This window comes from Rhopilema esculentum, chromosome 10, assembly GCF_057945365.1.
Source record: "Rhopilema esculentum isolate cy_ngs chromosome 10, ASM5794536v1, whole genome shotgun sequence".
Classification (NCBI taxonomy): Eukaryota; Metazoa; Cnidaria; class Scyphozoa; order Rhizostomeae; family Rhizostomatidae; genus Rhopilema; species Rhopilema esculentum.
Genome location: NC_142824.1, coordinates 9437592 through 9465202, shown reverse-complemented (window position 1 = coordinate 9465202; position 27611 = coordinate 9437592). Strand labels below are relative to the sequence as shown.

General features: G+C 36.5%; 3 protein-coding genes across 5 annotated transcripts in view; 1 reads left to right on the top strand and 2 right to left on the bottom strand.

Annotated features, from left to right (window-relative positions):
• The window catches only part of LOC135691700 (ribosomal oxygenase 1), a 39218-nt gene extending 19793 nt beyond the window's left edge, over positions 1-19425 (top strand). The window contains exon 17 of the mRNA XM_065209657.2: positions 14652-19425. The gene's annotated coding sequence lies outside the window, so the exon portion shown is untranslated. The remainder of the gene's footprint in view (positions 1-14651) is intronic.
• LOC135691683 (uncharacterized) lies at positions 197-11317 on the bottom strand. The gene is made up of 10 exons (XM_065209634.2): positions 11186-11317; positions 9215-9360; positions 8066-8580; positions 5826-6006; positions 5527-5598; positions 4732-5246; positions 3631-3811; positions 3100-3171; positions 1682-2196; positions 197-1030 (listed from the first exon to the last, which is right to left on the bottom strand). The coding sequence occupies exons 2-10, from the start codon at positions 9345-9347 to the stop codon at positions 791-793; spliced, it is 2424 nt and encodes an 807-aa protein (XP_065065706.2). The 5' UTR covers positions 9348-9360; positions 11186-11317; the 3' UTR covers positions 197-790.
• Positions 18899-26640, bottom strand: LOC135691711 (skeletal aspartic acid-rich protein 2). Of its 3 annotated transcripts, XM_065209668.2 has the most exons (5): positions 26483-26618; positions 26177-26218; positions 22654-22794; positions 20794-21308; positions 18899-19812 (listed from the first exon to the last, which is right to left on the bottom strand). In XM_065209668.2, exons 1-5 carry the CDS (start codon positions 26568-26570, stop codon positions 19591-19593), a joined length of 1008 nt encoding a protein of 335 aa, XP_065065740.2. In that variant the 5' UTR covers positions 26571-26618; the 3' UTR covers positions 18899-19590. The 3 variants fall into 3 exon arrangements, with proteins under 3 accessions (XP_065065740.2, XP_065065747.2, XP_065065757.2); XM_065209675.2 differs by lacking the exon at positions 26177-26218 and having other exon boundaries at positions 26483-26640; XM_065209685.2 differs by lacking the exons at positions 26177-26218; positions 26483-26618 and adding an exon at positions 23546-23696.
• Between the last annotated feature and the right edge of the window lie 971 nt (positions 26641-27611).

Genomic DNA, 27611 nt, shown 5'->3' with positions numbered 1-27611 from the left:
TTAGTTTGAATTGTCCATCTAGATGAATACATTTGTTATTGACCTAGTATATTTCAATATAGCAGTTCTTCAGTTTCTGTTGACCTCCACCAACATCTTAAGTCCTAACCTCTGTCATGATTAATAAAAAAGAATTCATTATTAGCATTAATCCAAAGGTTCACTTATGACCAAAGAATATGAGCAGAAAATCAACTTTTGGAATAATTTAATTTAATGTTATATAGTTCATGTAACAAATATTTTGTTATCAGTCATGTGTCACAATTTACATCAGAAGTTAATAGTTTCAGAAGATAATTTAACTAGGTCAGTTTTTGTGTACATCCTTGCAATAAATAAGTTTCATATATGAAAAGCTCTAATTACAAAAAATCAATCCATTAAATGATAAAGTAAAGAAGATAAACTATACTTCTTGTGCTTTGTTATCTTAACAATGCAATATTGCTACTTGATTATCTAAGTTACTTCACAGAAAACATGTTAACATCTACTGCCAGCACAGTATAAAAAATTATGCAACCTCCCAAAATGAAGTAAATTACTCAGAATTGATGTACCAAGAAATACTCACACACTGCTAAAATTTCACCCCCAAAAAGTATTCTCCTAAGGGCCACGGGATTTCACATGACTACATTTATGTATGAATGACATATGCCCCTCATCAGAAATAAAGATAATGTGATTATTATTAGCAGTTCTTATTTGCACTTCATAACAAGAAAATGAGATCTTTTCACTTGGAAATTTCCCACGAAAATCACAAGAAGTGTCAGCATGAAACTCATCCCAGCAAAAGCAGTCTCAAAAGTGCAGCAATTGCCATAACGGTAGATAAAATGCCAATTTGCATGCCAGAGGCAGAGTCAGAAGGCCAGTTATCAGGTGCCATGTCAATGGTTGGGTCATACTTGACAGATGAACTGAATTTTGGAAACCGGAAAATAAACAGTTGCTTGCTGTTCTTCTCTTCCACTTTTGGGAAACCAGATGACATTTTTTGCCAAGTTCCATCTACATCGACCTTTTGGAAAAAGAAAAAATTTAATTAACAGAACTTTCTATTATGAAACATTTCATTCAGGAAAAAAAGCAGGGGCACCTCTTCTATGACACCACCTCCTCCCAACAAGCCAAATTATGCAGACCCCCATGTAAGTAACACCACCTATAAGAAGTATAAATAGCTTGAATTTATACCAAATGTAGCCATCCTTTGTACACAATAAAGAACTAATGCTTTGGTAGTTGAACAAAATTCATCATCAGCAATAAAGTTCTGTAGGCTCAATTTAAATTCAGTGATAATTGACTGAATCAGTGGCGGTTTGGTCATAATGAAACCAAGCTGTAAACAAAGTTGGATAATTTTATCAATTGTTGTTGAATGTTCTTGTTATAATTAATTAAGCACAGGGAAATTGTTAGAAGTTGAAATTTATTTGTGTTGATGTCATGGGTTACCAGAAGGATGTAGTGTTGAAAGCAGGGAGGTCAACTTTTATGATATGCAGTCAACAAAAACAGTTAACCATTTGGATATTTGTTGAGAAAAAAATAGAATATTTCAGGAAAGATATTTTAAGTAGAAAATATGCAATGGTATAATTAAAATCTACAAAGACCCTTACAATAGCAAATATTTGTCAAAAAATTTTGGAAGCCTGCTACTCACCTCTCCACTAAGTGTGCAATCTGCGTCACCCAAATCAAGTGTTTCAACTTTAGAACCTTTTCCTTTAGCTTTGGTTTTCTTTAATGCTTTGCTGCGACCTTTAATTTCAATTCCAAATTCTATTTGGTTTCCAACTTCAGAAGAACTGCCTTTTGAGCAAGTGTCACCTCCAGCTCCTCCACAGAATGTCCAGCTCTCTATCTTTATGTTGAACTTGATTGTTCCTTTCTTTACATCAAGTGACTCATCATTTGAAGTTTTGACAGTGCCGCTGTTTTTGAAAATGAAGATGTCAACAGTGAGTTTTGCTCCAGGACCAGAAATCGTTGCTTCAAATTGGGTATGCTTGACAGAGATGTTTTGGTATTCTGTTTTCAAACCAGAAGTTTTGAAGGTAAATGATTCTCTTGCAAAGGTATTGATTGAGTGCTTCTTTTTGCCAGTTGCACCTACTTCATTTCCACTAGTGTCCAACTCTTTGATGTAGTCAAAGTTTACAGTGACCGAACTTTTTGCTGCAATTAAAAAAGAAACAAAATGCTTGAGTCTTTGCCAAAGAAAACTGTTGCAATATTAAAATGTAGTTTATTTCGATAATATAAAGGCTTTGAATAGAAGTGCCATATCTCCTCCAATTAGAGATGCTCTCATATAAATGTCTTTCTATTGAATGCTGCACTTTCAGCCAACAATTTGTAATAAATTCTGCCCTCTGATAAACGCTGTTAAACATGACAACTTGGAAAAACCAAGCAAGAAGTAACAAATAGTTTATACACTTACTTTTCGAAAGCTATGAAAGTTTTTATGTCATTGGGACTAGGACTCTAACAGAAACAGTGACATTGACATTCCTTGAACACATTTTTTTGTAGTCTTTAAAACATTTTTCACACAATCTTTATTATGTGTTTTTGGAAAAAGAAAATATTGTTTAAAGTCTGTTTCTATCTTTTTTATCACATTTTTCTTGTAATTTTTTATCTGCCCCTCACTTTTCATTTTGTATTTAACGCTGCCCTTTTATACCCTCTGTTAAACGCTGCATCCAAAAGTTGGTTTTTTAATTAAAGCTGCAGTGTTTTTTAGAGGAAATACGGTATGATGTTCAAAATACCCTCTTTTGCTCCTCAATTATCAGCTTCTCAGATTCATTAAACATCATTAACTCTGTTTTGGCTTATTGATGCAACTAGACTTTTCCTTGTAACATATTTGTGCAGCCTTTTCTTTTTCCACTCTTCAAGGTCAAGTCATTAATAACCCAACTTTTGAAATACATTAGCCATATATGAAGTCAAATTGATTATATCAACCCTTAAATTTCTGCCATTGGGCTTCCCCTTTCATTCCAGTGAATTGAAATAGCCATCAATGTTAAAAAAGTACCAATGATAAATAATTTAATTGTAACTTACTTCCTTTAAACTGCATTTTGCCAGATTGTCCAAGAATGTTGACCTTAATATCCCCTTCAGTCATGTTTTTATCTGTTGTGAAGATAATATAAAGGTTCTGAGCGAGTCTAGGCAAGTTTATCTATCATGACATGAATTGTATATATATTTAGCTTTATTTCTTAATACAGGTTGCAGATATGCCAAAAATGATAGAAAAGATTGATATTTGAGAAAACAGTTTTGGACATTCATTTTTGTGAAAGCCAATGACCTGGTCAACCCTAGTTGAGAGGACCCCATAGTCACTCAACATACATTCAAAGTTTTTGCAACAAAGTTTTTGCTCCTTTTTTTGTCAATATTTTGACATGTGAAAATCACTCCTTATCAAGATAGATCCATTAGAAAATGTCGAAGATATTCAAGAAAAACCTCCCTCTGCCCCATTTTGAGAGCCTCTATCGAGATATGTTTCTCTCAACAATTTCGAAAGACATACGCCAGCATGAAAATTAAACATAAAACCGAATATGATTATTATGATGATACCTTGAATGACAACACTTCCATTGCCTCCAGAAGAAGAGTCTGATGACAGTGAAACTGTTGGATCATATGTGACAGATGAGCTGAATTTTGGGAATCGGAATTTGAACAAAGTTTTTGCTCCTTGGGTGTCAACTTTTGGGTACGAGGAAACCATTTCTTGCCAAGTGCCATCAACATTAACCTAGAACAAGAATCACATCATTTAGGCCCATTTAATGAATTCCAGCTAATGTTTCACACATTTTGGCACAGAGACTCATGCTTAAATATGCTGCACCCCTGCATTCAGCTCCCTGTTATTCAAAGAAATCATTGGCTGCACAGTTCTTTCTTTACCCTGAAACAAGGCTGTCTATTTGTCCTTCCGCATATGCTAATTGGCCAAAGTAGCAGCATGGCCAGGAACTTTTTTAGCAAACTGTAATTCAAATAGCTATTTAGCAAAAAAAATTTGGATGGACAATAATAGAAAATTTATCAAAGATAAAGTAACTAATGGAAATTGCAAAAAATTATGATTTTTCTTATTTTCAAGCCATATCAGACAGTGACACACAAGGGCCTGAAAAGTCCTTAAAAACAGCTAAAAAAGTGTCACTTTTTGGCAGGCTTGAGGCCAGTGACTATTATTTGGGATCCAATGACAAGAAAGGATTATGGTCAAATATTTAACTTTTTCAATCAAAAGTCCAGATGAAAATAATAAAAAATTTACAGGTACTGCAAGGTTTGAGTTAATGAGTTAAAATTCCTCTAAAACAAAAACAAGAAAATGTGATCAACTAAAATTTAGTTACAAACAAATAAAGCCTAGTATACAATATTTTCATCCCATTGTCCATCCCCAAAGTCGACTCTATTAAATTTGCAAGGCTTGTATCAAATGTACTATCAATACCCTTTCAATATGCCTAGAATTGGAAAAAATGGCTAGAAAACTTTTCTTTAAATCAGATATTTTAAGAGTCTCTCCAGAAATGGCCCCTTTTTCCTAGAATCCCTATCGAGCATCAGATAGTAAATTTTATGAAGAAAAAACAACATTCTTGGCAGGTATTAAATATATAACTGGTTCAGAGCCAAAGAATCAATTCTACTCACTGCACCACTAAGAGTACAATCAGCACCACCCAGATCTAGGGTTTCAACTTTTCGACCCTTTCCTTTTGCTTTAGATTTCTTTGTTGGCTTGCTTCGACCCTTGATTTCAATACCAAACTCAACTTGGGTACCAGCTTCAGAAGAACCTCCTTTCGAGCAAGAGTCTCCTCCAGAACCACCACAGAAGGTCCAACTTTCTAGCTTTATGTTAAATTTAATGTCGCCTTTCTTCACTTCAAGTGATTCATTATTCGAAGTGGAAAGATTTCCACTTCCTTTAAAGATGAAGATATCAACAATGAGTTTTGCTCCAGGACCAGAAATTGTGGCTTCGAATTGGGTATGCTTGACAGAGATGTTTTGGTATTCTGTTTTCATACCAGCTGTTTTAAAAGAAAATGATTCTCTTGCAAAAGTATTAATTGAATGCTTCTTTTTGCCACTTGCACCAACTTCATTCCCATCCTTATCAAGTTCTTTGATGTAGTCAAAGTTTACAGTGACGGAACTTTTCTCTGCAATTATAAAAGAAAAACAGTGCTTGAGTCCATACCAACGAAAACTGTTGCAATATTAAAATGAAAAGTTTGTTTTATATATCTGATACATAATTTACTGGTAGATCCTAAATTGACTCTCAGGGTGTATGCCGGTAGGTAGCAGCAGAAATTTCTGTGACATAAAAACTCTATCTTTTTCTTAAAATAAATAACTTATGTTGCTGCATGTACCTTGATTTTTGATGTATTCAAATGTTCATAAACTCGAAGCATCAGTACTAAGATGTAGACTTACTTCCTTTAAATGTCATCTTGCCAGATTGTCCAAGAATTTTGACTTCAATGTCCCCCTCAGTCATGTTTTTGTCTGTAGTGCAGAAGAGAAAAGAGTTTATGAAATGGCTTACATGCAGAAGATAACCAGTGTTTCAGAACAAAAGACCAATGAAGGTTTCTTAACATTTCTTCCCTCTGGTCGAAACATTGTCATAAAGCTTCTCAGCCTGTTGTACATTGCAACCAAGAGGAATTTGGATTTCCATTTGTAATAATTCAAAAGTATTCAATTTATTTGTTAATTGAAGAAAAACATACCAGGAACAATAACAGTTCCATTGTCTCCTGAAGAAGATCCCTCAGACAATTCAACAGTTGGATCATATTTGACAGATGAATTGAATTTTGGAAAACGGAATTGGAACAAGGTTTTTCCTCCTTTGGTTTCAACTTTTGGGTATGAGGAAACCATTTCTTCCCAGAAGCCATCAACATTAACCTGGAACAAGAATTTCATCAGTTAGGCCCTTAGAATGACCCCCTTTAAACTAAAACCAGTACATCTTTATTCAACTGGGGCATTCAACTCAAACCACTGCATCTAGAAAAGTTTCATTCAGTTCCATCGAGTGGGAAAGGCAAAAGCGTCTTGAGGTCTACTGGGACTGATTGATGAAAGGAATTTCGTTTTAATCATGGAATTAATTAAACATAAAGTATGGCTAATCATAGTTTTCGATTTGACCTATTGCAAGAAAAAGACAGCAAGATATTATGTATATATTTAATGGTTTCGAAACTTTTCAGCACACAATTCTATCCTGGGTCTCCAAAACCTCTTGGCAGTCCTGGTTGCCATGCATAGTTTCATGTCTAGATGCACAAATATTTAGGCATTTTTCCCAGTGACCTATTATTCTCATATAACAAACGTAACAAACAATGCTATGAAAAGGAGTCTAGGTAGGCTAATAACATACAATATACACTGAGCATTCTAAAAACTCTTTCCAAAATAGAATAAAAAAATTGACACTCATAAAGTTAAGAACCAATGTACCAAACCAGGCCTCTCCGTTTAAGGTGCGCGATCACGCGTGCGCGCCTTGGCACGCTCCTATCGTTTCCGAGACGCGCAATAAATCACGCGCCTGGTTTATAAGAACCCTTTAAATCGCGCTCCTTGTGTTTTAGTTTTGAACAATTATTATACCAAGAGCCTTGCGGATTCGAAATCGATTGATATCTAAATAAACGGTTGCTTCTTTTAATCCCTTTTTCGAGGAAATTGTTATTGCCAAGTTAAATCAAACACCTCTTGAATATATTTCCGGTCAATAACCAATAAACTGTCATTGTGATTCCTGATTGTTATAAGTTTTTTAAGTGGCCATTAATTCAAAGGACCAAGCCATAGAGCTATCTGCTTTCGCAAGTATCGCAAGGACGAAGTTAGCGGATCAAAGACCGAAGATAGGAATGGGAAGACAATGGTGGTTTCGATTTGGTGTAAAGTTTGCTCAAAACACAAAAGCGTTATTTTATCAAATCCTCTTTATAAAGGAAGTGCCAGGAAAGCAATTGAATCATACGTCAATGGAACGAATTTCGATTCTTCCACTTTTTCTGACTCCGATTCTTCATCGGAATTTGAGCTGGACATTATCGAACTGCAACAATAATGTGTTTTTTTTGCTTTTAGTGCTCTATTAAGTAGTTTGTTTCGATATTTCTAGATACAAAGTATTTACATGCGAAAACATGCCGTTTTTGTCTACTTTAACGTAAATATATTTTTTTGGTAGAACGCGCGCCTTAGCAAGGCAAGGCGCGCGTTTGAGCACGCGCCCGCTAAAATGCTCACGAAGAGGCCTGCCAAACCCTTTTTTGATTTGAAATGCTTTGACAGGATTTCTCCAGGAGGGCTTTCAGGATCTATATTTTAGGCTTATAAGTCAAGTTTCTAGCATAAAATACACATAAAAAGTAGACCTTGATTTATACCATATGATGATATGTTTTGATTGCTTTGTGACCATAAGTGTAGCTTATAGGAAATTTATGCAGAAAAATATTCCTTTTGATAGGAGAGAGTGAACTGTGGTTTAGATGTAAAACCTTTTCTCTCACAAGTGTCGTAATTTATTGCCAGTCAGATCTTGAAATGAATAGATTAATTTCTTAATTAGGATCAGCAAGAGCCTGTATTATCAATATTTATTCAAATTTCTTACCAAAGGGGAAAGATCAACTAATATGCTGGACAGCTTATCAGTGGCGTACCCTGAGCTGCAGCAGTAGGGGGGTCTGGGGCACAGCCCCCAGAAAATTTATTTGGACCGTGCCCTTCAAACACTCACAAATGCAAGGAAACACCTTTTTTTGCAAAGTTTTCCCCCATCATTTGATTCATGTTAGCTATGGTAAATAGCAAAGCATTTTACAATTGTTATTGACACAAGCATAAAGTATACTACCCCCCCCCCCCCTCCCCCAACTTAAAGACCAAGAAATATGGTAATACAACAGCAAAATATTCAACAACACTTCTCACTTACCTCACCACTAAGAGTACAATCTGCATCACCCAAATCTAGTGTTTCAACTTTACGACCCTTTCCTTTTGCTTTAGATTTCTTTGATGGTTTGTTTCTACCCTTGATCTCAATACCAAACTCAACTTGTGTACCAATTTCAGAAGAACCCCCTTTCTTGCAGTTATCACCTTCAGGTCCTCCACAGAATGACCAATTTCCCAACATAATGTTGAACTTGATTGTGCCTGGTTTTACTTCCAGGGTTTCATTTTCAGAAGTAGAAACATTGCCACTTTCTTTAAAGATGAAGATATCAACAGTGAGTTTTGCTCCAGGACCAGAAATTGTTGCTTCAAATTGGGTATGCTTGACAGAGATGTTTTGGTATTCTGTCCTCAAACCAAAAGTTTTGAAGGTAAATGATTCTCTTGCAAAGGTATTGATTGAGTGCTTCTTTTTACCCGTTGCACCAACTTCATTGCCATCCTTATCCAATTCTTTGATGTAGTCAAAGTTGACAGTTACTGTTGCATTTCCTAACAATGATAAATATAAAAAAGTTAATGAAAATTTTGAATGTTTTTGTGCTTATAATAAAAACTTTGTTAGAAAGTCAGGTGTATGACATATCAGAACCAAACTGTGTTACTTCCTTTATAAGAAAATGCTAGGAAAACCAAGTGTATCTAGACCTTACTCGAAAGCATGTGATTTGGCTGGAATTTATAGAACTAGTTCTATTTTATTCTATCTTGTCACAACTTGATCACCTAATCTCAGCTGGTATGGGATTTGAGGGGTGAAAATTGACACCATGGATGGAAATTAGGTCTTTGCACACTTGGGCAAGCACATTGAATTGTTCCATTTGCCTGTCTGAGCGGCTGTTTTTCATTTCTAAGGTATCCCATTTTAGGGATAAGTTTTCCAAATCACATTATATTGGTTGTGAGTTGATCCCTTTCTAATACTCCATAATTACTTCTACCGTTGCTCCTTACATATGAATATTGCTGCAAAACAGCAAAGAATATCATAAAATTTGTGTGTAGAGAATTTATTTTGTCGGTTACAGGCAGAGGTTTAGTGCAAGGGGGCTTATAGGGACTGAAATGGTTCCCCCCTTTGGTTACAGGATGATTGACATTTGTGTTTATTATGGTCTCTTACCTTTGGAAAAGGAGATCTTCCCAGATTGTCCTCGTATTTTCACTTGTACGTCTCCTTCTGTAATATTTTGGTCAGTCGCATATGTGCTGCCAATAAGGAGGAGCACTGACAACATTGACAAAGCGGTGTTCATGACTGTTTGATATCTGAAAGGAAAAAAGTTCCGAATTGTTTACAGGGACCGCACACTAGTCTAAATGTGGGAGTCCTGAAAAGGGCGTGACCGAAATTTTTTAGGCCACGCCCTCTATAACGCCGGAAAACGCCCCTTTTAGAAAATACTGGCTTATTTCTACTAGGGTTTTATAAACAATCTGATTCAGGGAAGATATCAATGGTTATAAAAAAAGATAAAATTAGATTGTTTATACTTGTGAGCTGTCTCGCAATGTCTTGAGTAATCTTACACTTTGAAACATGTTTTTGCTTGATATTTCTCTGTTTAGACACTTGGGTATGATCGCTTTCCCAGCTATGTCTGTATTTTGAACAGCAAATCGCTCTATTTCTGTCCTTTCTTATTATGTTTGTTTGTCGATCCTTAAAAAACCTACACGCTGTGTTTCTAAGGACCGATTGAAGAATGATTTTAGTCTAGAAATCAAAAGTTGTAATGATATCCACGCTCAGTAAGTTATTCCAAGAGGAAATAGAAGAACTAGTTCTCTCCATTGCTGTTCGATTTTATTCACAGTACAGCGGAAATTTGGAGACACATAGATATACGTAACTACTTTTGTTACTTATTAATCTACAATGCACAACAATTGAAACAAAGGAACTGGTCTTGAGAGGCGGAGGGCTTACACAATTCAACTTTCAAAACAATGGGTACAAAACAGTAGAGAAAATGTATCATCGCAAATTGCCTATTATAGTAGGTTATGTGAACCCGGCAAAATACATTTAAACCGTCACTTTTGTTGATAACGAGAAGGAATGTTGCACTCAGGCTGCTGGAACTTTTATTGCAGCTCAGCTGGGGATAGAGGGGTGAAAATCGGCAGTCCTTTGAGGAAATTCGGAAATAGAAATACAATGTTATTTTCAAAAGAGCTCCGCCCACTAGCATCCTCGTCATATATCGTTATGGTTATCGTCGCTGATGCTTCAACTGCCTGATTGATGGCAGTCAAGTCGGTGGATGCGCCAACCGGGTGAGGGTGCGTAAAAACCATCCTTAAATACTGGGTGCACCAGCACCATCAACATTTCCAGTATATTATTTAACATATCTAGTTTTTAGGTGCACCATGTCTGCATCTTGGGTGCGCCGTTGCCATGCTCTGCATACTGGCCGTGGGTCGGTGTCGCTCAGATCCGGTCTAATTTTTGAAATACCTTACGCGTTTATAGCAAGCGTTTCTTTGTTCAGGTTCAAAACAAGGCCCCCGGATGTAATCCGTACCGCAGAAAAGGCCGGATACGCGCTAAAGCGAAACAAAATTCGCAAAACAACAGGTTGCACTTTAAAGGTGAAAAAGTAAGATTTTCTTTCAGAATAGGAAAGGCATGCAGTCACCTCGGTCTATTTCAAACTTGTGTAATTGAACTTTTATCAATTTGAACAAAATCCTTAGGTCCCTTGAAAATCTCCCAACAAACCCCTACATAAAAGTTCCCTAGTTCGAACTTTCTGCGAATTTTAAGGAATATGTACTAGTAAGAAGCTGGTGATATTATATATTTATTTTGGCTGTTATTTAAGTCATTTCCGTCAGCATCTGTTTTGCAGCAGAGGTTTTTTTTCAACTTATTGCGATTATACGGATAAACGTTATAAAACGAAGATTCAGGTTATTAACTGTGGCAAAATCCAGTCCAGACTTGTTTGAACAACTGGTATTAATCGAACTGAGCTGACCTGACCGCATCTTATCGTGTCACTGCATGGTGTTGCGTTTGCCGAAGGTTGTCTTTATTAAGTATTACGAGAAATAAAACTATAGCATAGCATAGTGTTTCACTTACTGTTGCGACTTGAGCCAGCGCCTCTTCTCACTAGAATTATGTCAACGAGCTTCCGTTCGCCAATGCACCTTTTGCTTTGTTGTGATAAAATCCTCACTTTTAAAGAAACACTTCGCGATGTTTATTGGTCTACTGAAACAATAGTATTTGTCTATCAAAAACAGGGAGTACGTCATACCAATCAGCATTTCAATAGTTGTTATAGCAACAGGTCGGTTAAATGTAAATTTATAATCGCTCTGGAACGTATGATTCATGCATGATGTTCATGTTTATAGAATTCTTTAAGCAGGAAGTGGATATGTATTCACGAAGCCTGTTCATCAAACCATGATCAATCACATCACAGAAAAGAAAATCCCTTTGCCTTGAAAGGCAATGAAAACATATAATATATTCCCTCGACGTATATAGGTGCAAAGCAAGCACCTGGGGGCTAAGGGTGTTGTTTTCTGCTTTCTATGTCCTTTATAACAGAGCTTATGATTAGGAACCTTCTAATATTATATTATATTGTATTGTATCGTTTTGTATTGTATTGTATCGTTTTGTATTGTATTGTATTGTATTGTATTGTATTGTATTGTATTGTATTGTATATTATTTAATGTTAGTTTTTACAATAATGAATATACATTAATTAAGACTAACATGAGCTTCCTTTGGACAACAATGGAATTTTTGTATCTTAAATACGTTGTTTCAAATAAGAAAAGGAGGCAAAAATAAAGCTGAGCTCAAGTAAATTGTCTTTTTTTTATCAATGAAGAAAATATAAGTTACCTCAAAAACAAACGATTCAAAACATTGACTTCGCATTTGTGTTGTCGAAATCAAAACTCAAAATTGTCGAAATTTAAGGTAAACAGTTTATATCTTCATTTAAGGAAGGCCGATGCCCGACAAAGCGCTGCAAAACGGTTTCTTTCGATAACCCTTCAAGTGATCTCATGACTTCTTTACGATACACGTAATATGGATACATCGCTCGATAGCCCTTGAGTTTTTTTTTATAACAGCCAGCAAATTGAAATTTTTTAGAAAATTTAAGACTGGGTTGTTTATAATTTATTCTGAAATTATTTGGATATATGCAGTGCAATTTTCCTAGCTAGTGTGCTTTAGGGGGTGCTCAGGCCTCATTTTCCAACAGAGTCGCTAAGACAACCGTTTTTGAGATGAAATTAAGGATGTTTCACAACAATGTTCAAAATTACATTTTACGGTAGCTCAGTCTCAGCTTCTTCTTAATTTGATCTTGGCTTCCAATTTGGAGGCTCCGTTCAGGGGTGTCGCCAAAGGGGGAGCGCGGAGGGGGGTGCGGCACCCGACACTTTGTCCGTCGGCACTTTGTCCATCTTTTATGATTTTTGCACGGCAAAAAAGCGGTTTTTGTACTCACCCTGTAACCTTTTCGCAACAATTGTAACATATTAACATTTCTGTAATAGCTGAATTTTCAAAGAATGGCACTAAGGTATGAATTTTGAAATAGAAACGCATAAAAACAGCATGCAAGAGTATTTATATTTTGATCACAGCCTTGAATAGCGAGACACGCCCTTTTTGTCGGCAAAAAGCACCTCTTTACCCCTCCAAAAAAATGTTTGGCCTGGCTCAGTTTCTTATAAAATTGTCCTTATTGCGAATAAGTGTATATCAAAATAAGTATCCATATACGTATTTTTTATATCACATCTGTTTGTAAAGAAACTTGCATGATGGAGGCGAAATAAAGATAGAACAACGGACCCCATGCCCATCCGCAGAAATGAAAATAATCCAGGTTCCCTGGCATTTAATTCACACTGTGGCACTATATCAATCATGCCCTCGCTGACATCTCACAAGACATTTGCTCTCAGCAAGCTCATATCACTCGCCAAAACATTACACAGAAAATTTAAACATCTATATTTTTGCATTCAAAATATACACTTCTTAAAAGGAAAAATTTTGAAAGAATATTGCTGATCAAAACTATTCAAAGATGAAGTATAGATTTAAAAAATGTGCCTGGCTTAAATTTCATTGATAGTTAGCCTTTTCAAGGAAAAAAGACAACCCCGACTTTCACGTAAAAATTGTGGGAACATTTACAAAACGTAATTAACGGATTTTCGAGGAAATATCAATGAATAACATAATCATTGGCCTTGAGTCAGCAGCAGAGAAGATGGTGGCTAACTGTGGGTGAAATCAGCTGCAGTGTTAAAAAGTCAACTAAGGTTCAGTTTGAACCAGGTTTTAGCTCCAACCCGTCCCCTGAAAAAACAATTGATCGTTTACAGTACGAAATTCCAAATGCCTGACCCGGGTTAACAGACACGTAAAACCGGTTTGACAAAGAATTCTGGGTCTGGATTTTTGTCGCATCTAAAACCGGATATTCGGGTTTTGTTTATCATTTAAACGACACCGGCAGTTTTATCGATAACTTTTATTCGAATGCTTTTAGATATTTTGACAGCCCGATAAAAACATTTCAGGTGGCGATTGTAATGAAAATATAATCATAAATTATTTAATAAGTATGCTAGCTCGAGCCGGAATCTATCACCCTTAACTGAGTATCCAGCAGTTCCTGTGGATGCACTAGGTGCATCGAGGCTAATTATGATTGTAGTTGCGAATTCTTATGACTTTTGTGATTTGTAATTGCTATTAGTTACTGGTATTTTAAATTTCTAACGAGAACTGTGTCTTTCAATCTTGTACAAAAGCAAAACCACGCCTTTGGGGTAGCCTAGGAGCTGTAGCCTAGGAGCTGTAGCCTAGAAGATATGGTATAGAATTATTGGTATCAATGCAACCATTAATAAAGACGTGCAGGGACATGTCAAGGCCTGTAATATCGGTAGCTTTGCTTCTGCTACAAGTTCTTTTGATCTTAGACATGCTTGGATTTTGTGATTTTTTCGAGCGTCTTACATTGCATGCTAATAACCACACAATTCTGAAATTTTGTCAACGAAAGCTCCAAAAACCAGCTTCTTCTTATTTATTACAGGCATAGTCTGTGTATTCCTTGCTTTCATTTACTCCTTTTTTCACTTGGAAATGCGGACCAGATTTCTTTGATTATCCTCCTAAAAGCTGCATATTCTAAGAATTTTGAACAGCACAAAAGCAACCTGTGGGGAATAATCCAATATAACTTTTCTTTTTGCTTTATGGACCCAATAAAACTTAATATTTCTGTATAAAGATATTTTATCTAAGATATTTGCTGTGCTTGCCTAAATTTTAGCCAAGTTTAGAATTTGTCTGTTTAAAACAGACCATTTTGATCTATAGGATCAGGAATCGTTTAAAAGTGGTGGGAGCACACTTAATCAAAAACGGTACCTTTCTGCAAATAGGCTCTTTTTCGCTTTGCCTGAAAGATTGGGAAAATTTGTCACTTCTTCACCGCTAGGGTTTTTACGTATTTGGTTTAATATCTTTTTCTATCACTCTGTCTTAGATTCATTTAAGAATACAAGGAAGAAGTCGCTAAAAAAGAGATACTTGACATCATACCTTGACGTCACAGGGCAGTAACTGGAATCATACCATTTAATGAAGGTGAGGGATTTGAGTTTTTGCTAGGTTGTTAACACTGTGGTTTTGCTTTGTGGCAGATGCACCTCTGACAATTTTATAAACCCTTCTTATAAAAACTTTGGCAAGAAAAATATCCCAGAAAAACAATATTTGTTACATCCTGTCCTCTTAAACAGCTGTACCACCTCAAAATCCTTGTCATGCCACTCCTATCCTGGTTGGTTATCCTCTGACAGGTTGAGCAAATGCCTCAACCATCCTCTGGAGGAAATGTTACTTCTGTTTCCTTTCTCAAAATTTTGCTTGCATGTTTTGGATAAAATCTTCTTAAACATGGAATTTCTATGGTTTGGTTTTTACAATTCGTAAGGAAAGAAGAAAAGTTCAAGCTCAACGCTAATTTCCTCTCACTGTCATACTTTGCATTAGTCTTTTTAGAAAATATTGCATCGCTGGATAACCTTTCCCCGTTAAGCCCAATCTCCAGTGAGAAAAAGTCTTGCGAAATTTCGCTGCGAAATACTTCACACGACAAATTCCTTTGAATGCTTTTGTTGACCTCACGACATTGGAATGTAAAGTTTGGAAGCGTGACAAAAGAATACGGAATATGATTGGCTGTTGAAGGATTTCGCAAGCGAAAAGCGAAAAAGTTAAACTCATTTTAACTTTTTTTCGCAGAGAAATTCTTCGCGAGAAATCCCAGCAAAAGATCACTGCGCATGCCTAAGACGTATTTCGCGCGAACTTTTTCGCATTTCGCAGTTTTTTTTCTCACTGGAGATTGGGCTTTACACAGCCGTGGAGGGGCAATATTTTCTGGACTTTGAACGAACAGAAAGCGTCTTGTTGCTATGAAAATCATATGATACCCAGGGTAACTGTTGACTTGACTACCGGGTTTATATCTACAACATCAGCCCCTTCCTCCTCTATCTTATCAATTTGCGTGGTTAATTTTTCCGGCTGAATAAACTGTTTTGTTTCGATTCAATTTCGTAACCGGACGAGTGGGCAGCAGCCTTTGCCAACGATTGATGAACCGTTGGCTGTGGTTAAGATATATTATAGACTTCAATTAGTTCACGAGTACCGGGTAAATATTTTTGAGGTCACGTAATCAAGCAGTACAGAATGGTGTGCAATGCTCTCGCATGTTGTCGTTATTTTAACTTCACAGAAGGCCCAGCGAATAAGAGGCTGTTTTTCTACTATATTTTTTCAATTTCTAGGCTAAAAGTTTCTTAAAAGTTTTTTAAATCTCCAAGGTTTGGTTAGATGCTTTCTTACAAATAGGTACTATCATGATTCGCCATACAAATTGCATTTTAACTCATTCTTATTTGTATTTAATTTGAGAGTGAGTGTTCTTATATACTTAAAGCTTTATAGTATTCCGTCGCCCATAAATAAACTTTATTTTAACACCTTAAAATTAACATCTTTAACATCTTGAATGCCCTATCAAGAACAGCCTAAAATGTTAGTTATAAAACAGGGCCTTTCAGGAATTACCTTAGCGTAAAGGTTTTTAAAAGTCGCTTCTTATTTGCAGGGCCTGACTGTATTGCAATATTAAAGGCTAGAGTTAGGCAATGACGTCATTATGTATAATTTTGAATTTTAAGTGATGACGTCATAAGATATAATAATGTACTATAACATACGAGCAAAAATTTAAGAGTATTTCAATCACCACTTGAATTGAAGAAGTTTCTAAAAGGATTACTTGCTTTGTAGTTAGTTTAGTTCATAAGTTTAGATGACATTGTTTTATCCGTCGTAAGATGATAATAATATAAATAAAACACGATAATGATATATGAAACATGGTTTGAAATCCAAAATTCGATTATAAAGTTAATCAGAAGAGCTGCGCAACATAGCACAGATAACGTCGAATGCATTTCGAAGTTAAACGGACTTTAAAAGCAAAAACATTTGATGCAGCAAAGCATTACCAACAATGGATTTCCCTTAAATTTGTAACTGAAATATCCTCTGGCTCAAAGGCCCCCGGAGTGATCATTCAATAACTGGGGACACTTGCGTACTTACATACTCTCGACCGTTGATGCTATTTTATAGATAGGTCTGGTTTTTCAGTGAAAATGTTTGAATCTGACGATACCCTTGCCATAATGACGTCATTGAAATTCGCAAGAATTTATGGTGTACAGATTCTATAAATGATACTGTTGCTGACTGTATGGTATTTGGTATTTTGTATAATTTATTAGTTTGTTTACTTAAACAGGTTTTCATAGGAATGTTAGGGATTTTCTTTGTCAATTAGTCAGCCTTTTAGGGCAGGATTGACTCAATTTGACGTCATCGTTGTGTGCTGCTCAGTAAAGCCTCTCCGTAAAGTTCGAATAAAGCCACACAACAGAAACTCACACAACTGACCCTTGCTATCAGTATTATCAAGATAAAATCTTGATAAATATCATTTCATCTTGGTATTATTAGACAAGGCTGAATAGATGTGTTTTAATTAGGCTCCTTCTATAGTTTTAATTTTTAGCTACGTTCCTGTTCTTAGAAAAGCCATTATGTTTCATAATTTATTTGACAAATATTTTATAGACAAAGTAAAAAACGGGTCTACATCAGCTGCCTAAGCTGCCTTAAGATAACCTGTATAATATAAATTATGTATGTATGTCAGTATGTATGCTTTCACAAGTTGGGATCTAAAAAGGATTGGGTCGGGATCCGTTCCGAGAGGGGCACCAAATTTCTATATTTAGAATGAGTAATTGTTCCCAGACGTACAGATTTGTGTTTGGAAAAAGAAACGAGTTTCACACAGAGACATTATTGCCGAGAGTTGAACTCCCGCGCAGAAACATGATTGTTAACGAAGTACATTGGTCCTGGGAACTGGGCACTAGATACTGTTTTGCTTTGCCTCATCAATGTTAGAAATGTTAAATGAGAAAATAACTCAATGACATTGACCTACCGTTCAAATTAAACTCCTAAACTTAGAGAACCTGTATCACATCACAAACTGGCTTTGCTGTATTGCTTCTTTACATATGCAACTAGTCGCGGTTCTGATGTAAATGCATGCAAAGTTTATAGGTAAAGGAAAAGTACCTGTTTGTTTTTTAAAAAGAACCTGTTTTTCATAAAAAGTTCATGATTTTAAGTCTACGTATGGTATTATATGAGCTCTAGATTCTAGAATAGCCAAGTTAACCAGATTAATTTCGATTTTAAAAACTGTGTTTTTGGATGGAGAAGTGGCAATAATCAAATCTGTTTTCTCTTTTTAACCAAATATTATTCATTTCTGAACGAGGCCTTGACAACAGGTATAAAAGAGATTGCAAACTGTAAAGGGAGTAGTTCACCTTTACTGTTTTCGTTGCCAAACAATTCTAATGCACTTAGCAACGTTAATATACCTGTTGTATGTTGCTAGCTGCGGTCTTATTAAACGATTTGCAAACTGGATTTATTTCCAGTAGTTTATAAAGAAAAAATTATACCAATCGAGTTTTACGATGTCACCATGTTAGATTTTTTTGTGAAATTACAACGGAAATGTTAGAGGGAAGTGTGAATGCGGAGGAAAAGTTTGACCGTAGCATATCTATGGACCGTAGCCACTGGTCTCCAGTGACCGTAGCAGGACCGAACTTTATCTGTTGCCAAAGAGATGTTTTGTTTCTATTATTCGTTTATTCAATTATTCTATTATTTCTTTATTCGTTTTGTTTCTATTGTTGTCCAACTGTTGGGCTCTCCAAAAATTCCACTTTTTCTACGGCACTGCGTCTGTCTCCTTATCCTGGAAACGACAAAGTAAAAGAATCAGAAGATGTTTTCTTCTCTCTTTTTAGTCCATCAGCATTCAAGGCTTCTGGGATAAACTCGATTAGGGAATGAAATAAACCCTATCGATCTAGATGTACAACAAAATGCCAATGTTCCTGGCAAGCTGATCTGCTTTTTCTTTTTTAAACTTTGGTATTTTTTATTAAGAAAATTGTAGAAAGGTATTCATCACATCCTTTCCTGTTCTGAGGCTCACCAAAATCAAGGTACTCTTAAAAAAGTTTATATGCCTTACAAATGTACCCACTTTTGAGCCTTATATTTGTATATATATAGTAGAAGCCCGATGACAAGAAATAAAACTGAAGAAAAAGCGGGTAGACACAAAAGCAATATCAATTTTAATTAATATTGACTATGCAAGCAAGATTGACACTTAAAGCGATAAATGGATAGGTGAAGCAACAATTACGAAAAGATAATTAGTCCAGCTGAATGGTTCGTAATACATATTTTTTACTACAGGTTCTGAATGCGAGGAAAAGGGAAGGGGGGATTGTGTGATTTTTGTGTTTTTAGTTTTGGCTATTCTTGATTGGTTGCTCGACCACCGTAGTCACAAAATCTAGCGGGATATCCAAAGTAATGGGGTGGACAGGAGCAGCTTCTATTCTTGATAATAAGGTCCAAGTAGATGGGGAAGTGCTTTTTAATTTGTTGAATTTCGACAAATGCAATGCGCAAATGATGGTTGCAACGCTGGTGTGCTTTCTAAAATTCTCCTCCTGTTTCCTTGTATGATTGGATAAGTGCATCTGTTCCAACAATCAGTTGGGGATCATTGTTTCACCCCTGTTCAATATGAAAACGTAAACAGCTGTTGTCAGTAAAAACCAAAGAAAACGGTGCTTTTCAAAAAATTCGGTATGGCCTATCAAATGACCAAGTCAACTTGAACAAATGATTTTAAACAGAACAAATAATCTGTGTCATAAAAATGAAGTTAGCACATTAAACAAACTACAGAAATGAAGCAGTAAGCAAATGTTCACAGTCTTATTAGAAGGAATTTACGAAAGAATCTTAATAAGTGCCAAGATGGATGCAAGCACTGTTAAGATGCCAACTTTCAATGCTGAACTTCCACCAGCCGCGGAAAGCTCCACTGTTGGGTCATAGATGACTTTGCTGCTGAACTTCGGAAAGCGGAACATGAACAGTGTCTTGGCACCTTTAGTTTCAACTTTTGGGTAGGAAGCGACCATTTCTTTCCAAGTACCATCAACTTCGACCTATAGAAAATTATAGTTATTTCTTAAACGCAATGTAAGTCATCTATCCTAAAAGTCAGCAAGGGTGTCGAGAAGGAAAATAGATAGCTAGGGTAAGTAGATGAGGAAAAGAAAGAAAAGATAGAGAAAGAAGAGGGGAGAAAAGAAAACATGATGGGAAAGGAGAGAAAAAGTTTCAACTCAGTGTGTCAGCATGAGTGCGACTGAGACTTTGATCCATCTTGCCCTCTTTCAGTATAACTGAGACTTTGGCAAGTCACGTATATCTTTCAAGTTTTCCCTGAGCTCGGGGCTTGCTCTCAACGGCTCTTGAAAGTCAAAACAGTGTTGAGCAAGAGGCCGCCAGAGATGTGATATTCCCTTCAAAAGCATTATAAGTATGTCGCTTTAACATAATTTTCCTTCTAATCGAAAAAGGTATCTTATTTGCAAAGTAGATTTAGACGATGTACACTGTTTGAAGGCAAACAGGTACCAATGTGGCTTGAGCTACCGTGAAATCTCTATTAAGTCCCCCCTTAAAAGAAAATTTCTTTTAAGAAAATTTCGAAGCTGCTAGCAAAAAGTTTGAGAACATTTGTATATATTTTCATAACAAAAAATGCATTAATGGAATTTTAATAACATCTTCTACATTGAATTACTAATAAGCCCCCTTTCTAACAAGCCCTACTCTCTTTTAAGCCCCACTCCCCCTCCACCTCTAGGACTAAAAAAATAAATAATCCCTCCGGATTGACAGATAGCTCAATCCACTTAATTATCTATCGACAGACAAGTGAAGAGTCGAGAAAGTTAAGGGTTTGAAAAAGTGGGGGAGAGGGGCTAAAACCGAAACCAAAGAAACTTGACTGGTGATTCATTGGATAGTTTTTTTGCATTTTCGGCAAAAAGAAGGGGGGCTAAAACCCCATAGCCCCCCCTGCTTCGCGGAACGTGATATTGTTAACTTGTTCAACAAGTTGTCAAAGTTATACTCACTGCACCACTCAGAGTACAATCACCATCTCCAAGGTCAAATGTCTCAACTTTGCGGCCCTTTCCTTTTCCTTTTCCTTTCTTTAATGGCTTCTTTTTTCCTTTAATCTCAATACCCAATTCTATTTGGTTACCAATTTCTTGAGCACCGCCTTTTGAGCAAGAGTCTCCTCCACTTCCTCCACAGAATGTCCAGCTCTCTAACTTGATGTTAAACTTGGCAGTACCCTTCTTAACTTCCAACGTCTCATTTTTGGAAGTTTTAATATTTCCACTTCCTTTAAAGATGAAGATATCAACAATGAGTTTTGCTCCAGGACCAGAAATTGTTGCTTCAAACTGGGTATGCTTGACAGAAATGTTTTGGTATTCTGTTTTCAAACCAGCTGTTTTGAAGGTGAATGATTCTTTGGCAAAACTGTTGATTGAATGCTTCTTACTGCCACTTGTACCAACTTCATTGCCATCCTTATCCAATTCTTTGATGTAGTCGAAATTGACGGTCAGAGAATTACCCTCTAAAAGAAAAAAATCGACCTCAAACTTCATTATAACTACAATAAATGAAATAACAAGCAGCAATCGTAGTTTCTGTTGCCTTTTTATTTTTTTATTTGGATAAAGGGGGAGGGTCAGTGGCGAAGCCAGGTTTGGTGGGACGGCCAGGCTCAGATACAATATGCCACGCCCTTTTTGACCACGCCTAATAATAAAACGCCTACTTCTAATTTGTGAAAATTTATTCATGGTGGAACAATTTTTACGGATCATTCATGGTGGAACAAGGGAATTGGTACAACTTAGTTCATTTTGTGAGCTACCAGCCAGCAGTAAGCGATGGTCAAAGAACTCTGTAGAAAATTTCATTTTCATATGGTAATGTCAAAAGTCAACCAAAAGTAAGTAGAATTTACAGAATGACTGGCTTCTGATTATTGGTTAGTACAGCAATTTCATCATTTAGCTTAAAAGGAATTTTGAATTTTTTTAGAATAAAAGCAAGAAATTCACACAGAAGTAATTTTCTTATTTTCATTACTCTTCCCCCCTGGCTCTCAACAAGATGCCTTTTGTTTGTGATGATTCCTTAGACAACGGAGGGCGGTTCATCTTTTTGTAAGAATAATCAGTAGGCAAATCTTTTAAATACACCACGTATAACTGAAAATGAACCGGGAAAGAATCCTTGCTTAAAGCAATTGTAAGAAATCCTTGCTTATAACTGCTTATTATTCTCATTTCTGCTAAATTGTATCTACCTTATTACAAAAAAATTAGCACACGGACAAATTAACGTGGCGGAAATTTGCGCAGGTACTAATTAACATGAACCGTGAAGTGACTTTCTAAAATGTGATTTAATTGATGCGAATCAAGAACCTTCTAATTTCTTTTTATTGGCCTATCAAATAAACACAACTTTATTTCTTACTAAGAGAAAAACATCAACAAATGCATTCTATCAATTAAAGTAAAAAAGCTCCCTCGTATAATTAACTCTGATAAAATTTCATTTTATCAGCATTTTCTACCTATTCAGTTTTGATTGCAGCATTTCATTCAAAAAGGAGTTTACACATGTGTTATCAATGGGCAAACAAAGAGAAATTTGCAATATTAACCGAGCTACATAAGTAAGAAAAGCTTTATTGAGGGACAAAGCAAATAAATTTTATCTGAGGAATGGGTTCAGTTCACATTTTATTTGGTATTCCAGCAAATTTTTTATCGTTCCTTCCACTACCGCCTACCATCCCGTGGAAGAACGGTTGTCACGATGTCCAGGAAGGCCCAACTAGTAAACGTACCAGCACTGCCCTGAGCAATGTATTGAAAGATAAATCTGAAAGCATGCAGCCTTACTTCTTGAAAACGTGATCTTTCCAGATTGTCCTCTTATGTTAACCTTGAGATCACCATCCTCCAGATTCTTGTCTGCATCACAGCAGAGAACAAATATGGCAGCAATTGCTACAATTGTGCGAAGCATCATTCCAGATACACCTGGAAGAAAAAACTGTGTTTCAGACATCAACACCTTAAGTTGGATCCGAAAAAACCGCAATTCAGGAATATTCATTAGAGTAGGTAGTTCTGGAAAGTCCATTCAGGTGTTGTCAGGTTCACCTGGGAGTCATAAAACTAGAATAACCGAGGCATGAAAATAAAAATGATGAACAATGAAAATTGTTAAAAACACAGACTGCAGATTTTGCCATCCACGCAATCACAAACACCAAAAACAACCTTGGACTTCTAGCCAATAGTAAGGACAGCAGATGGTGGACAGCAGAAATGCACATTTTAATACAGTACCGAAATGTGAACAATAAGCTGAATGTGTTACAAATTGGCTGAAATATGGCTATGTAAGCACAGGCTCTTTCCACATCAAACCTCTCTAACTTGTCTTTAAACATTCTAACTTGGTTCATAACTTCATAAACCAGGCCAGAATAACAGTATTCCGTTAGCAAACTTGAAGTCTTTCATTGGTCATATCTCGCCCAATTTTGAACATACCTTACTGATTTTGCTTGTTAAGAGGTATTTTATGCTAAAATTAGAAATTCTAAAATTAGATTTTTTGATGACGTCACACTTCGGTACTCGATAAGAACTTGCAAAAAAGGCGGCATTTCATATACAGTATAATCCGGTTATAACGTACTTTGAAAGACCAGTGTAGTAGGTACGTTATAACCGAAGTACGTTGTAACGAGGGTAACTAAAAATTGACTAAAACCAAGCACACCTTTTGCCGGGACCAAGCACACCAGTACGCTATATCCGAAAGTACGTAATACCGAGTACGTTATAACGGGATTCTACTGTATACTTCTAGCTGTATTTCCACCAAAAAGATAATTCTTTTCCTTACTGTTAGCCCACACGCAGCAAACTAGCTACTACACACACCAAATGAACAATATTTGATTACTTCTCTAGACTTTTGGAGAAAACCCCGAGGTGTAGGCGGCTAGCATCCTATTGATGTTTCTTATTATTGTGTTGCTATGGGGAAATCTTATTATGTATGGGGATTGCAACACAATCAATTCTTTGTACTTTAGTTTTAGCTTTGAAATTGAATGTTGATATAAATTGAACGTTAGAGTTACAATTGACTTCTTCTTCGTTGTCGTATCGTACGAAAACACAGCTTCGGAGAAATACGAAAACGATGGAAACAAACCATGGTGTTGGGCGAAATATTGAATCATTTGACCACCTTGTTGGGTCACCTAAAATCGTAAATTTCGATGTTGGACGAAATTTGACTAAGGTCAAAAATGTTGGGTGCCGACGTCCAACAATTCTATTGTCTTGGATCGTTTGACAACCTCACCTCACCCAACACTGTTGGCTCTGCGCACGCGCAGTTGGCTAAAGAGTGCCAAAAATCAATCATCACATCGTTGTTGTTTTGTTGGGCTGGTTTCGTTCGTTTCAACAATCGCGTTTGCTTGCAATCAGTTACACTTTAATTATGGAAAATATAACGAAATATAACAAATTCTGTGCGAAAGAAGGGGCATCAAGAAGAAACAGTAGCACAGAGGAGCTACAAGAAAGCGCAGGGGGATAAATTTAGGCCACGGCCTTGATAGGGGATGCAACGCTTGTCCTGAAAGACCGCGATGACAGTGGAAATATCTGAAAGAAAATAAAAAGGGAAGGCAGAGATTGCTTTCGTTTTTTCGGATCGAAATGTCGCGAAACTGTGCAGCCTTCAGCGCGAACTACTACCCAGTCCTTTTTCGATCTGCGCGTGAAAATGTTGGGTGAAATGTTGGATCGTTTGATCAGGGCTTAAAGCTTATTATCATTGTTTCTCCCATTTATGTATTAGTTTGAAATATATTTTTCCTTTAATTAGCAATTTGTTGCTTACCTGCTGCAGTTAACAAAATTTCAAACAAAAGACCAAAGGGACCCCTTCACCAAAGATATTCCCCAAGTTGTCTTTTCGAGTACATTTGAGGACAATCAAAAAAGAAAGAGAACCCTCGTCTTTACATGTGCGAAGCAAGTTCTCGAGTGTGGATCGATGAGGTGAATAGAGTACACCTCATTGGTGTGGACTGAGTACCTCCGTTTTAGGGCCATGGCACATGCGTATTATATATCTAGATTCAAAAAGGCATAGAACCCATCGAGAAAGGATAAACATTCGTAAGTGAGCCATCGGAGATGCACATTGACGTTCAGAGTTTGTTAATTGCAGAAATATCTAGCTTACTGAAAAACCTGCCTGGATTATCTGTTGATTTATGAATTTCATTATATTAAGGCCTACATATTCAGGTAGATTAGACACTAGAGCCAGATCAAGGCAACCTAATCGACTAAAAGCAGCAGTAAACGTATCTTCAACTCAATTATTGGAATTATTAAGGCGAAAATCTTCAAAATTTGATCTTCTCCTTTAACTACAAATATGCTCCGAGACAAGGAAACCCTTAAATGAAAAATCAACAGAAATACGTTCCTTAATTATATCCGTAAAACTCCTCAGAAATAGATGAAACTTGTTTAAGTGGCTACAATTACTGTTCTCGGCACGTCTGCATGTTTGGCTGTGTTGCCTGGCTTCCTCGACGTTGATTGGCTCAAACAAATCATTAAGCTTTTTGTCCCAAACAATACAGATGCAGAATTTAGGATGGGCGCCCTAGCAACCCTAGCAACTTATAATATAACCACATGTTGTGACTAAATTTTGATAAACTTTGTAATTTTCAGCTAATCCACACAAGGCACAAAGTCCTACCGCACGACCTCATGATAACGGAAAGCAGTGCCTCTCCATTTCGAAAATGGAAAAAGTTTATTTGGACTTTCCCAAGGTTTTTTGATAAAGATAATTCCTTTTAAGTTAGATATTGGCACGCGCGAGTCCTATTTATTGTAGCATTATTCGGTCATTTCATAATGATTCCCTGCGATAGTGGCTGCATATAAACGAAAATAACACCAATGCCTAACTTCTAAAAGAAAAAACTCCATGTAGGAAGCCAGAGTAATTCATAAAGGATGTTTGCAAAGATTAGGTCAAGATACACAGGTTAAGCTTTTTCTTCCTACATCGTCGCATAGAGTGCTTCTAATCTAAACCCATGAAAGCATACTGATACAAATATTCCCTTTGCCTGTTTAGCTAAAAAAGCCGCCCTTTTAAATGCTAAGTGTCAAATAAATACTACTGCTTGTTTCCATTAGGCCCGAGCTGAGGCGTCAACCGCCGTAGTATGCATTTGCAAACAACAATTTTACTTGTTTCCGAATGTGATCCTTAATAACTTATTAGAAACTTGATAACAGAGATCGAAGCAAAAAAGTTGCATGGCCTAGAATAAAGAACAACAAAAAGGCAAACCTTTACCTTGCTTGGTTTTGTGCGTGAACCGTCGTGAAGAATCAGCAACTGAGATATCAGAACAAAATCTAACAATACCTACTACAAGCAATTGCAATAATCACACCTAACACAACAATGAATGTGTTGGGTCATTTGCATTTGAGAAAATTCATTGTTTTTCTGTATTATTTATTCATTGGTATTCAAAATGATGCAGCGTCCTTCAAGGAAAATTTAAGGGTTTGCTCAGACTCCGTTTCCGTTTACACAATGTCTTCCAATTACAAAGTTGCAAAACTGATTTGAAGAAGTGTTAAGGAAATCACATACCTCTACTTGGTTTTGGCTGTTCTGTGTGGGGAGAAAATACATCGAACCATCCACAATTAAATGGCAGCTTGCATTTCAAAGAATGCATGAATGGTTTCCAAGACAATTTTCAAAACCTTTCAGAATAAGCACAATTCAATCTTTTGAATTATGCGTAATAATAAAAGAGAGCTAGACACCAAATAGGACGGGGGTCTGGCCACATTCTACTGTCCACTCATCCACATATAAAATGTAAACTGTTAAAATGTAAATGTAAGTGATCTGTCTTTACACTAAACAACGAAAGATTAACAATTGTAATAAGTTTGGAGTATGGATTTTCAACCCTTGTCTGCAGTGCCATGGCCAAATGGGGTGCAAGCGTGCTTTGGGTTTGTCGGTTAATACATAATTTCTAGATTATATTATCCATAGTTGGTTCCCCTATAGTTTTGCCCTATATAAATTATATAAGTTCCCCTATATTTTTCATCTTCATATTGGCTAAAAAAGGAACATGTAGGTAGAACTGCAAAAAATTTCATGTTGTTTGGCCTGTTCGGCTGCTAAAAACGCTAATTTGGCTGTAGTAGCAAATTCCAGTAAAATCTTTAGAAATATCTTACGATTCAAAAACGACACGAAGTTTTCAGTACCGACTTATTTCAATAAGACAATTTCAAATCCTATCAAATCCATTTTGGACAAAGTTTTGTAGATAACGAAATGCAAAAACCACGATGTCAACTGGGAGTCGCAAATTGCACCACTGTTTTGAACAATGGTGTCGCTTGACCTTCTAGACAAGGGGGTGGAGGGCAGGAAAATTTACCGACGATGACATTGATGAAGAGAATTCAGGTGCAATTTCACCCACCGATAGGCAATTTTGCCGACAAAATAATAATTTTTTAGACCTGCTCAAGATTTACTGACAAACACATGAAGAAATGGGAGGTGTCACACCCTCTATATCCCCTTCAAGCCAAGCCCCTTCAAGCCAAGCCCCTTCAAGCTAAGCCCCTTCAAGCTAGCTTTTGTCCACGAGGGGACTGCACCGATCCCATTTGCCGACAAAGTAGGTGAGCAAACCTTTATTTGCCGATATTTCTGAAAAGTTATCGACAAGACACCCCTAGATGCCAGA